The sequence below is a fragment of the Trichoderma camerunense genome (genome assembly GCF_050948025.1).
Source record: "Trichoderma camerunense strain CBS 138272 chromosome Unknown V8C40scaffold_26, whole genome shotgun sequence".
In the NCBI taxonomy this organism is placed as follows: Eukaryota; Fungi; Ascomycota; class Sordariomycetes; order Hypocreales; family Hypocreaceae; genus Trichoderma; species Trichoderma camerunense.
Genome location: NW_028145344.1, coordinates 1 through 12,761, shown reverse-complemented (window position 1 = coordinate 12,761; position 12,761 = coordinate 1). Strand labels below are relative to the sequence as shown.

General features: G+C 47.0%; 5 protein-coding genes across 5 annotated transcripts; 2 read left to right on the top strand and 3 right to left on the bottom strand.

Annotated features, from left to right (window-relative positions):
• Positions 1-219: 219 nt before the first annotated feature.
• Positions 220-1,263, top strand: V8C40DRAFT_278113 (uncharacterized protein; the record flags this gene model as incomplete). The annotated part of the gene is made up of 2 exons (XM_083221036.1): positions 220-836; positions 909-1,263. 2 exons carry the CDS (start codon positions 220-222, stop codon positions 1,261-1,263), a joined length of 972 nt encoding a protein of 323 aa, XP_083067711.1.
• Positions 1,264-1,470: 207 nt separating this feature from the next.
• V8C40DRAFT_270851 (uncharacterized protein) lies at positions 1,471-1,968 on the bottom strand (the record flags this gene model as incomplete). Its single annotated transcript, XM_083220225.1, has 1 exon — positions 1,471-1,968. One exon carries the CDS (start codon positions 1,966-1,968, stop codon positions 1,471-1,473), a length of 498 nt encoding a protein of 165 aa, XP_083067710.1.
• A 430-nt stretch (positions 1,969-2,398) lies between these two features.
• V8C40DRAFT_283889 (class I adenylate-forming enzyme family protein) lies at positions 2,399-6,140 on the bottom strand (the record flags this gene model as incomplete). The annotated part of the gene is made up of 3 exons (XM_083222057.1): positions 2,399-2,585; positions 2,675-4,587; positions 4,638-6,140. The coding sequence occupies 3 exons, from the start codon at positions 6,138-6,140 to the stop codon at positions 2,399-2,401; spliced, it is 3,603 nt and encodes a 1,200-aa protein (XP_083067709.1).
• Positions 6,141-8,306: 2,166 nt separating this feature from the next.
• On the top strand, positions 8,307-9,934 carry V8C40DRAFT_278111 (cytochrome P450; the record flags this gene model as incomplete). The annotated part of the gene is made up of 3 exons (XM_083221035.1): positions 8,307-9,402; positions 9,459-9,722; positions 9,777-9,934. The coding sequence occupies 3 exons, from the start codon at positions 8,307-8,309 to the stop codon at positions 9,932-9,934; spliced, it is 1,518 nt and encodes a 505-aa protein (XP_083067708.1).
• Positions 9,935-10,210: 276 nt separating this feature from the next.
• On the bottom strand, positions 10,211-11,395 carry V8C40DRAFT_270848 (uncharacterized protein; the record flags this gene model as incomplete). The annotated part of the gene is made up of 2 exons (XM_083220224.1): positions 10,211-11,235; positions 11,308-11,395. 2 exons carry the CDS (start codon positions 11,393-11,395, stop codon positions 10,211-10,213), a joined length of 1,113 nt encoding a protein of 370 aa, XP_083067707.1.
• Between the last annotated feature and the right edge of the window lie 1,366 nt (positions 11,396-12,761).

Genomic DNA, 12,761 nt, shown 5'->3' with positions numbered 1-12,761 from the left:
TTCTAAGCAGCACTGGCTCAAGCAAGTGACCAAAGGATGGAGAGGCGACCAGCTGGCAGTCGATTACAGCTGGCTCGCAATTCTGTCAAAGGGGGTTCTTTGTTTGTTCATTTTTATCCACTCAAATCTTAAGACTCTCTCTTCTTTCCGTTTGCAATGGTTTTCTTTCCTTTGTTTATGCTTCAAGAGAGAGCGTGGGAAAGATTCACGACGAAAATGATGGCCGAACTCCAGCGACGGCATCAAAACTCTCCCCTTTTGACGACAAATATCACGCCCGCCCTCCCGCCCTCATCATCATCGTCATCTTATTCCTCTTCCTCTTCTTCTCGAACAATTACACCTCCCGAGAATGCCCGTCCACCTCATCGCGTCTCTTCCTCTGGGACAGTACAAGTCGTTTCTCCCATTGCAACCTCTGTCACAGCTGTATCTCGGACTGGGAGTTCTGTTTGGTCGCCCGCCTCTAGACCGTCTCACGTTTACGGTATCAACTCTGAGATTAGTTCTTCGACAAGCTTTGCTGGGCACAATCATTATGGCCAAGGTCAGGGGCAGCGGCAGAATCAACCATATGTGATGGGAGGCGATCTTTGGATGGATTCATCGGCTGTCGATTTGCCACGACATGGTGAGAACGAACGAGATTACTTGTTGGACCACACGACTGGGAGAGCAAAAGAGGCGAAGATGCAAAGAGCTATTCTTCATACCGTGATGCATGGAGTTGTCTTGGCCTTGCAGAGCGGCGTTTCACTGGGTGTGTTGACACTTTTTATATGGATGTCTTTGTGGAAAGACGAAGAAGGGGGGTTGAGTGGTATTCCTGGTGGAATGTATGTGTGAAGCTCCCAGATTCTCGCCTTTCTCTCTGCATAGAGGGGTGGAATGCGCTGACAATCATCTAGGCTAAACAACATACTATCTCTAGCGACAACGTTTGTTCTTATCATCTCATCAATCACACTTGTCGTTCATGAGATTTATATTCTTTCTCCGGTTGTATTACTCTACCTTCAGGCGGCAATCCTTGCTCTGACTACCGTGTCTGCAACAACCATGTGGATGAATTGTGTGGGAGAAGACGATGCAATGGTGATGTGTGTCTTGATAAGTTGCAGTGTCTTCTTCTTGGGAACTTCTGGGCTTGCGTTTCTGAGAGCGGTTGTCATTTGGAAGGTTACCAGTTCGGATGAATCTGAAGGGCTTGGACGGATAAGGGTTGACGGTGAGATACAAGGGGAGAATTATGCGACGTTTTAGGGGCCTGGATCTTAATGAGGAGTTTTCAGGAACGGGTTGAGAATAAAATCTTAGTTTGAAGTCATGTTTCAGCTCCAATTAGCTTGAGAGTATATAATCCTTTGATATGCAACCGATATTCCCCTCCAAAAGCCCCTTACTCCTCCTCGTCAGTACTATGTATATACTCTCTTCAGTAGAAGATACGACGGAATCTATCGAGCAGCCCTAATGACAGTTTTGCTTATCCCATCTCTCGGAATTCGGGCAATTCATCAACACGACAACCTTGCCATTCAACCCTTGCTCCTTAACAAACGCATCAAATTCCGCTAGAAAATCATCATTCGTAATCATAATCCGCTCTTCCTCCACCATTTCCCTCAACTTCGGACTCATTTCGATAAACCACGGATTCGAATACTGCAGGACGTCCCTCCACACCTGGAGAGGATCTTTATGTGTCGATACCCCATAGTAAACTAACTCTGCATGCAGGTATGTGACGGCTCTCATCAAGTTGGCCACCTCAAAGACACGGTTGTCACGAGTGATTTGCAGTTCAATATCACGGCCGAGCTTGGTGGCTAGCATGGAGGGATCCCAGAGAAGGGATTGAGAGATGAGCCAGTTGCTGAGATGGGTTTTGTAAGAGCCTCTGATCCAGCCGAGTTCGCTGATGGGGCGAGGCTCGGTGCTGTGTTGGAGGGATCGTTGTCGGAGCATGTCTTTGAGTTTATGGTGACGGTTTGATGTGGTATTTGAGCGCGATTTTGGAGACGAGAGTTGTTCAAATGTTGAAGCTGGATTATAGTGAAGGATGGAGAGGAAAGGGAGAAAGAACAAAGGTCAATGTGTAAGAGGAGAGATCAAGCAAGGGGCTTTAATAGGCGCTCGTTTGCATTGACAATGACCATTCAAGCATCTATTGTACAACATATGAACAAACAGAAGATGCCGATTTCCGATTTACCGACTTATTAGGCCATATATCTCTGATAGAGAGACAATGGAATGTGAAACGAGAAGTTATTGCAGAGATACCTTCCTAGCTATAAGCATGCACACCAAGATACCTGTATCTTTCATCCATCAAGCGTGCTACCTACAAGCAAACAAATCAATAAGAGGTGCCTTTTCTTCTCGTCATTCCCATTCAAAGCTCAGAAAACACGTCACCAATCTTCAGATCCCAGTTCTCCTCATCAGCAAGCTTCCTCATGACATCTGCCAAGCCATCACAATATCCGTCTACTTCTTCCGCGTTTAACTGTGCCGTATCCCACGATGCAATGAAGAAGAGATTATCTCCATCCACCATAAAGGCGCTCCAAAAGAGTCCACTGCCATTCATATGTTAGCTAGTTTGTTCGACATCATGTACTACACTCGCAAACGATGCTCGTCAACTCACCAATCTGGCCAGTCGTACCGCGCCACCGGCTCCAGAGTCTCGAAATCACTGCGAAATCCTCGAGATGCTGCTACTCCCATGCTCACATCCCACACAAAAGCTTGTCGGAATGACGCGTCCATGGCTGCGTTGCCTTCTTCGCGAAGCTCCTGTACGACCTTTTCCCATGGCACATGCTCATGGCGGCGAATCTGCTCTTGTTCAAGAACCATGCGCTGAACAAATTCTGCGAGCGTTTCTTCACGCTTCGCTTCAAACATGTTTAGGATCCATTCCACAGTAGGTCCATCGATGCTCATGGCGGGCGGGAGGGTGTTTGCTATCCAGTCTGGCACAAACGGCCATGAACGGCCACTTTCCCACGAGCTGAATAGGGCAACTGATGATTTTGTCTGGATGACATTGAATAACACCAAGGCACATTTCGTGAATAGGGCCGGTTCTAGTTTGTACAAGTCACGCATTTTTGCCATGTTTGGCAGACGTATGATTCTGCTGCGGCGTGGAAATCGGAACTCGTCTGCTCGATGGTGCCATTCTCCCTTCCATATGTAATCTCTGAAGGCTTCGCGTTCAGCAGCGTAGAATGAACTTTTATCGTTTCCAATCATCATCCCTGGAGAGCGTTGTTTGGGCCATAATGCGGATTTGTAACGTAAAATGCCTCGCAGTCGTTGAGCATGGAACGAAACGGCTCTCTGCGCCGGCAGACTATCTTGATACTCTGTAAGCAGGTCTGCAAAGAGTCGATAAGGTGTTTGCATAGGAACTACCACGTCGGGATTGTGGATGAGTCGATCCAAATCTCGATGCCAGGGCAGGAGTGTCAAGGCATCGGCTATGGAGTGACTGTAAGTTATACATAGCAGATATTGTCCCGTGTCTTGAATCTTGACAATAACGGCACTGAACATGAACATGGGAAAGTTGGTATCTGAAGAGCTGTCTTCATAGATATCCTTCGCCTCCTTTTCAGTTCTCGCTTCAATCTCACGCACCAGCTTTTGAAAGAGATGCTGACTGTGGCGCACAACGATATGATAGAGTAATCCTTGGGTACCCAGAAGGACCGTTCGTAGAAGAGGTCGGGATGCTATCCATCTCAAAAGTCCGTTGTAAATCTGTGAGATGGAAGCATCATGAATTCGGAAGATGAGACGAATCCGATATGACTGTGGTCGTTGGCCGACAATCGTTCGATACATAGAGCCCCTGATGGGAATGACATCTTCGACATCGGATCCATCCAGACCAAATCTCTCAATTTGCTCTTGAGCAGCGATCATAACATCGTATTTAACCCTATTCTCAAACAACGGATGTTGATTGGGGTTGTAACCTTGTTCCCCTCTGGATAGAAAAGTGTAGCCGTCATCTGTCGGGTTGACTTGGACGACGTTTTGCTTTTCCATTTTAGCTTCTGTTTCAGACGGCACATCCCTAGTAATCAGAAGCTTGGCTTGTTTCTCAATCGTAGCGTGTTTACTCAAATCTTGGAGATAGAGCTGCCTTCCAAGTACTCGAAGTACAGCGTCGCAATATCGAAGCAGCGTGATGCTATCGGCCATACAAAAGATATCATCCGTCTTGCTGGGACGGACTCCCACTAGCTGATCCCATATTTCTCGCAAACGATCTTCTAATGTCGACACTGTGTCTTTCTTTTCCATCTGGGATGCCCTATTTTGGTTGATCAACCGATGCTTGGAGACGATATCGCTAAGAATGGCTCTTTTGGGCTTTCCAAGGGATGTGACTGGAATATTTTCGATACCCAATTCCTCAAGTGTATATACTGCATCGAGGGAGTATTGAGGCCCCAAGTTTCTTGCTTTTTCCATCACTTTTGCTTTGGATGCCCCTGAAGAAAGCTTGACAATGGCGACGGGAACCTGACCTGCAATGTCATCTGGGACACCTACAACGAGCACCTGTACGTCTCATTAGCTTGACCTATCTTGAGATAAGTGAACAGACTTACATGGAGAAGGCCTGGTATCTCGGATAGCGCAGACTCAATCTTTAGAGGATTGATATTCTCCCCTCCTCGAATTATCAGGTCATTGTAACGTCCAAGGATATAGACAACCCCCTCGTCATCAATCATGGCCTGGTCTCCCGTCTGTAACCACCGCCCGGACATGTCATTGTAGAGCCGTTCTTCTTCCCGTTCATTATCAGCATCACCAAAGTAATTGTGTATCACCGAAGTCCCAGCAATATGGAGCTCTCCAACTTGCATTCGAGACAACACTTGTCGAGTCCCTGGACGACAAATGCGCACCGCCGCTCCGGGAAGAACCTTTCCAACTCCAGCATGGTATCCGTCCACCAGCATCTCATCTTGTCGAGACCAACTAACAATTGGCGCCCCTTCAGTCATCCCATAAGCCTGGATAGCGTCACGCGCCCCAAGCCCCTCTCTGCAGAGCCGTATGTGCTCCGGCCCAATCATAGTGCCAGACAGCGAGACAATAGACAGGTTCAGGTCCCGTGAGCTCGGGAACGAGCCGTGGGACAAGAGGGCCCGGGCAAGGGTTGGCGTGGCTGACATGACGGTGCACTTCTCCTGAACCAAGGCCGTGAGCGTGGCGTCAATGTGGAAAGACTTGGCCGCGAATACGACGGTGCCGCCGTGTCGCCACGCACGAAGCGCGTTGTTGATGGCGAAGACATGGCACACAGGCGTGTGGACGAGCCAGCGGTCGACAAAGCTCGGGTCGGCATTGGCATCATAGTTGTTGGTCTGAGACACCAGGTTGCGGTTTGTGTGAGGGCATCCTTTGGGCTTGCCCGTCGTTCCACTCGTGAAGACAATGAGGGCGGGAGCGTTTCCGTTGGCTCGGCGCGATCCTTGATCGTCGTCTGTGTCACCGAGTGCCTCCAGCCCCTGAAGGGCGAAATCCCGAGCCAGGAGTTGGCCGAGGCTGACCCAGCCATCCATGGAACAACTTCCACAGTGTATACGGAGAAGGGGATATGGAGGAGGCTTGGATATTCCTTCATCTAGAAGCACCGCGGCCTCAGTGTCCTGGACCACTAACACGCGCGGTGTGATGAACTCGAGCATCAAGCAAACGTCGTCTGTGGCACGAGGATCAATGGGGACGAAGACAGCCCCGATCTTGACGCAGGCCCAGAGCAAGAAGCCCCATTCTGCGCAATTCCAAAGCACAGCGGCGACATGCATGCCAGCACCGACGCCCAGCTTCTCCAGAGTGTCAGCCAGATGCTCAGCGCTGTCCCGGAGGTTTCCATACGAGCATCTGAGACATTCCGATCGCGCAGTCGAGATTTCATCTTCCGATACGTGGCTGGTGTCTGCGGGTTGCCACAGAGAGACTATTGCTTCTCTCTCAGGATGGGCGGAAGCTGTGGCTGCAAAAATATCCCAGAGCTGTTGATCGAGATCAGAGAGGGGTTCGCCATGAATCTCTGCAATGGTGGTGTCGGAGATGGCGTTTTCATCCTCTCGATGGGCCATCTTGAGCTCTTCTATTCTTTGTCTCTTCTTTTTCTCTCAGTCTTTTGATGCGATTGGCTGTTAGTTGATTTGAAAAACATAAAAGAATATGTTAAGCTTTGAATTGCGAAATTGACGGCGTCTCAAGAGGATATATAGCCTCATATATTTAATCGACACGATGAAGTCTGGAGGCCAAGAGTTGCCGGCATGTACTTCTCCATCCCCATCTTTTTATCTTATTCACACAGCCCGCCGTAGTTTCCGTTCCGTAGAGCAGATTCCTCCAAGTGTTGTGTGCCAAACACAGGCGACGCAGTTTCACCTTGTCCATTAGCCTGAGAGCCTAAAGCACATTCGATCAACCATGCAGCTGTTGGTTGATACCCATCGTATCTCTTGTGATACATAGGCCGCGTCTCCCCAATGACATGACTAGGAAAACGCCACTCGCCCTGGCAGCGAGCCAAATAGAAGCTCTATATAACGTAGTACGCATTCTGAGTACCGGCAAGCAGCGTCTCCCTCCAAGACACTGGGTCCAACGCGGCGCATTGCTGAATCTCCACGGCAAAGTCGGACAGGGGGAGCGGTTCACGGTAGTTGCCTGTGCCCGTGACTTTGCTTCGCACAAGGTCAGAAATAAGCTCTCCAGAGTAATGAGTTGTTGGTCCGGAGTTACACACATCTGGGATGTTGTCTGAGACTTTAAATTCATGAGGGCAGAAGCCTGAAAAATGCTGACGTGCTCCGCCTCACGCTGGCCAAGTCAACTTTCGCTTGGTATCCAATCTATTTCGCTTGATTCGATCGTGTCTGGGATCAACCATGTAAGTCCATGTAAGTTGAGCAGCCTTTTTGTTTTTCGTAGCGAAGATTGACGGATAAAGTAAAGACACAATGAAATTGCGGCTTTCTCATGACATCAGAGAGTAACGTATTGACAGTTTGGAACCGGACAAGAATGAATCCCAAGCCTTGCTCATATGCAGTCTCTGAGCAAGTTATTGGCTTCATCAAACGGCAGAGGATGCAGAAACTCCAAGAAACCGTGACCAAATGTATCAGATAGCCTCTATCGTCAAGTCTTTTCGTTCAAGAGGGACCTTCTTTGCCAAGTAGCCCATGTACTGGCCCCGTGATCATCCTTGATCTGCGAATACGACTTGTACCATGTCATTGAGACGCACCTCTGATCCTCCTCTTCCAAGTCGTGTCTCGAGTGGTTGCATATCGTAATGTCCTCATGTCGCTCATGCGAAGAAAAACACCGCCCATTGGCTCCAGACGCCTGCAGCTAACCACGTCAGCGCGGTATTTCCCGGCACAAAGGAAGCTCTCGTGTCGGATATCTGCTTCCTCCACACATGTCGGTGCGCAAGGCCAGCATCCGATCGGCGTTGAGCTATCTGAGCAGCACGATCCTGTACGGTTGCGAGACATACAGCTGTCAGCATCTCTTTCATCCTATCTTGGCTCTTTTAAGAAGCAGGGGGATATGACCATTGGGTGTGACTGCATACGGCGGGAGAGGAACAGCGGTAAAGGCGACACCCATCGTGGATTGACGCAAAGAGGTCACTGTCGAAGGGCTATTTCCAAGCTGCTGGGAACAAAACGTGTCAGAGGTTACGTTGGCGTGGTCCTGACAATCTATTATTATACTATTCCATCTTAATCAGAAACCAGCAGCTGGACATGCTCAGTCAATGAGAGCTTCCATTAGACCCTGGTTGATGCGCTCACAAGTTCCACAGCAGAGAACAGAAACACGAAAGAAGAAACTATTGATATTATTCGGTCCTATGTATGCAAGGCATTCTGTTAGATGAATTGGTGAAACACACCTTGACCAGACGTGCTGTGACGTTTATGAACAGGCTTAGGGCAGCCCCTTTTCCTCATGTATTGTCCGGATACCGCCAGCCAGGTACCGCCCACAGCCAGGACGAATTCCAATTACAGGTCTTGAGCAGAAGCATGTGCATAGAGCAGCTGTCAGACACTTAATGAATAGCTTGGGCATACTACTAGCGTGTCTTGGCTTAAATGATACGGAGGCTTCATTGGGCTGGCTCAGAGATGGGAGTCGTACTCTGTTTCGTCCCAACACACCAAAGTTTTTCATGTCATAGGAAATTTAAGACTATTTATTTTGACTTGATACCTTGTGAAATACCATTAGCCATGTCTGGATTCCTCGAATATCAATATTTAATGCTCTACTCCTTCATTCTACTTCTCATCTCTTACATATTTCACTGTATATATAAGCAAGCTCGCCAGCATCACCTTTCACGAAGTAAAGGCTGCAAAGATGCGCAATCAAAAGCACCAGTTAAAGACCCTTTTATCGGATTCGACTTCATTTACGATTGTCTATTTGCAAAACCCGTCGAAAAATACCTCGATTCTACATACAAGACGTTCCAACAGCTCGGGGCCACATACGCATACAAACGATGGACATGGGAGGCCGTCTACACATGCGACAGCCGAAACATCAAGCACGTTCTCGCCTCTGGCTTTGATGATTTCAAACTCCCTCGCCTGCGAGTCAATGCAATGATGGGACTTCTTGGAAGCGGCATCTTCACATTAAACGGACACTCCTGGTCGCATGCTCGAGGAGTTTTGCGGCCATGCTTTGCGAAGCAAAACAAGGAGAGCATCGTCAACATGCTCGAGACGCATTTCCAGGCCCTTCTGAGGAGGATTCCTAATGACAAGGCCACGATCGATCTGCAGCCGCTGTTTTTCTGGCTCACTATGGACTTTGCGACAGACTTTCTCATGGGCCATTCGACGCGCGTGCTCGACCGCGCATCAAGTCATGCGAAAGAAAAGCAGTTTGTTGATGATTACTTGACCTGCTCTACGGAGATTGTCAGAAAGATGCAACTAGGTCCACTTCAGATGTTTTCGATCAACTTCGCCGCCATGAGAGCTCGAAGTCGCGTGTTCAGGTACATTGACGATTTTATCGACGCCTCCTTGGACAAAAAGGACGAGAGCGAATCTACAAATATAGGATGCAATGTTCTTCAGTGTCTCTCGGCTGTGACGACGGATCGAAAGCAGCTTAGGGATCAGATCCTCCACATCTTGGTTGCGAGTCGTGATACCACAGCCTGTTTGTTAAGCAACCTGTTTTTTATTCTAGCCAAGAAGCCGCACATATACGACAAGCTGAGAAGGGAAGTCATCTCCATTGCAGGCGTTGAGCCAGCTACAGACCACCAGCTGAACAACATGGAGTATTTAAAGTGGTGTGTCCAAGAGTGTAAGTCAAAGACCTAGAGTTTTTCCGTGAGCATCGGTTGACTAATCTCAATGAAGCTTTACGACTCCATCCCGTGATTCCGACAAATGCTCGAGAAGCATCGAGAGATACTGTCCTCCCATATGGTGGAGGCGAAGATGGCAATTCGCCCCTTCTCATCAAGAAAGGAAATCTCGTCATGTACAATATATATGCTATGCATCGAGACGCTCGGATATTCGGACCTGATCCTGAAGAATTTGCACCCGAGAGGTGGAATGGTTTGAGGCCAGGTTGGAATTATCTACCTTTCAACGGCGGACCACGAATCTGCATTGGTCGTAAGTAATCTGAGGCTACCAAATAGCTTGGCATAATCTAACGTGTCAATATAGAAAAGTTTGCCCTCTTGGAAACGTATTACCTCGTGTCAAGAATGGTGCAGACATTTGAGACCATGAGCGCAGTTGATGATTCGGAATGGATAGAGCTTTATGCTCTTGCCACAACATGTAAAGATGGAGTCAAAGTTAGCTTAACAAGGTCTAATTAACGTCAGTAATTGCTTCTAGATTAGGCTGGCGTTTGTGGTGTTTTAGATGTAAACGAAGGAGATTCCCCTTGGTACACATTTGTGACAAGTCTGCAGAGCTCATGATAAATTAACAATACAAGTGCCTTCTCTTTATATATGACCAACAAATTCTATACATGCTATTCATAATCCCATGACTTCATATAAAAGAAACAACCATTCTAACAGATGTGCGTATCTCTTCATTGATACCATCAAATATCAAGAACTGCCATCCTCAACCCTTGAGTCACCTCAGAATATTCGTGAGAGAATGGTGCGACGCCGGCCATCGCAAAGTGTTTGTCCGTCCCCCCAATCACACCATTCATCCTCGTCATAGAAGTCGTCGTAAATAAAAATCTCGACGTCAAGTTCAGCTTCAGGGCAATTGTACCTGATAGGAACCCAGTTGACCTCCTCTGCGTCCTGGCGGCCGAATTTCCCGTTGACGTGGATGGTCTTGGGCCTCCACTTGCTTCGTTCTTCCGGTCTCCATTTCATCTGGACACACCAGAGATCGCCCTCCACCTTGCGGATATGCTCATCTTTGAATCCTTCCGTCCAGAGCTGACCCTGAATCCTCCCTTCGCGAAAAAAGACGGTCGTTGGATCCCAGACTATCGCACTATGGGCCAAGGAGATGAGTATTTGTTGCTTTTGCATCAACTCTTTGGCCTTGTCCAGGGCGGCAACATTTCTCATCCACTCCTTGCCAATCTTGAAGAAGAAGCCATCATTGATGTCGGGGCTTAGTCTCATTTCGATCTTGGTGGACGGCCCTCTGAGACTGGAAAATAGCCTAGACGATGAGCGGGAGAATGGCCTGAATTTTCTTTTTTGGCGTTTGGGGGCTTCAATTCTAGCACTCTCGCGGTTCATCTTCTTCTGCTTCTGCTTGGTCATCTTTCTTAGACGGCGCTGGCGGTGCTTAGCATCTTTGATAGCATCTTCCACCACTTCGTCGAGACACTCCCTCATTTGCTCTTCTAGCTCATTGTGGCGGTCCAAGATGCTCATGATGCGACGTGATCGGTTCCTGGTCCCCAACAAGGCAACCGCCGTCAACTCGTTGCGGTGACTCTCGAGTGCCATGAGTACGCAGTCCATCCATTCTTCTGGTGTATCACACAAGTCGATGTGTCTGGTCGGTGACCGACGTCCGAATTGCTCAATCTGGTTGAGTCTCATGAAGGCTCGGATCCTTGAGTTGATTCTTTGCCATAGTGCCTTTATATTAGGCTTGCAGAGACATTCGTCGATGTAGTAAAGAAGATTTTCTATTCGTCTGTTGTCAGAATATATAAACAAAACAGAAATGTTCTATGACACCTTATATAAATAATGCGTACCTTCATCATTCTTGTTGTTTTTGGTCGATGATAGATCCAGATTGCTAATTTCTTGGGTAATCTTTTCGACTGGTGCTTGGAGAGACATGTTGGGATAGGACTCGGTCCGCTATATCTCCCAAAAGATATCTGCAATAGATTTGAGAGCTTCACAAGGCTGTTGAAAGGGTTTAGAAATTTTTGAAAGAGCTTTTGCCAGTCGTGTATCGCAAAACCAGTAGGCGTATGGCAAACGTATGAGAATATAGAGGCTAGAGATGTTGTTGTTTTTGTTGATATGAAGAGAGAAAGAAATCAAAGAATGGGACCGCTTTATTAGAAGTTTTGGACGACCCGCCTACAGAAAGAAGTAAAAGCCAATTTTGAGTGGAATTATCCGACCAGCTCACAAGCTTTTGTTAACGGAGCTTATACTTTATGTTCCAGCGAACTTTCAAAAGCCTTGACGACTTCTCACGCCTCGAGAGAGTTTGTACGATAATGATAGGGCATGGTTCCACCCGCATGTAAAGAATTGTATATTCAAGAAGTCACTCATACACAGGTCCTCGTTGGATCACACCAAACAAAGAATAATGTCATAGCTAGAGACGGAAATTAGGGCGATGTATATTGTATATACTGATGCGGGATGGAGTCTAATAGCTGTGATTCTTCTCAGCTATATGACCGAGTGGATTGTATAAGTACAATGAGCAGGTATTTGAAAGTCTATAAGCAGTGGAGTCTCCATCGAGATAGGTTAGATATCCATCAGTAACTCAAAGGCGGATTCCGTACCACAACTTCGAGGCACATCAAGGTTCAGCTACCAATCGATGCCTTCATTTGCCATGACAGTCATAGCTGTGGAAATGCAAACCATGCCATGGTGGATGAATTGGTAGCTTTCTACTATCTACTAGTACCTACCTACGTTAAAGTTCCGTAGAGGGGGGTATGTACTTCCATCGGTATATTATAGAAATTCATTGTTCATATGAAGTATCGGCCTTCAGATAATAACCGTACTTATTGCGGTAGAAGAGATTCTGTTGTATCAGTACAAGTGAATGCAGAACAAGAAACTATACCGTGCGTATTTCACAAGGATTACGTGTCATGCTAAGATGTCTACTCGCATGGATCCTGACCCTGGTGAAGATTTGACCTATATAAGAGGACCCCAAATTCAAGTTCAACATTGATGATCAACATTGTTTCCTTAATATATCTATCATCTTTCTGCAAATCTTCAATCCTTAATGAAGCATACATGCGAAAGTCAATTTGGATTCGAGATGAGATATGTAAAATAGCGAGGATAGGACCGGTGTAAATGTAGGCAGCGCTGCCGTTAAATTAATTAAATTAAATCCGGTACCCGGATTTAATTAATTAATAGAAAAAGGAGGTATAATTTAATTAATTTAATTAATTAATTAAATATTTAATATATTTAATATAATAAAAAA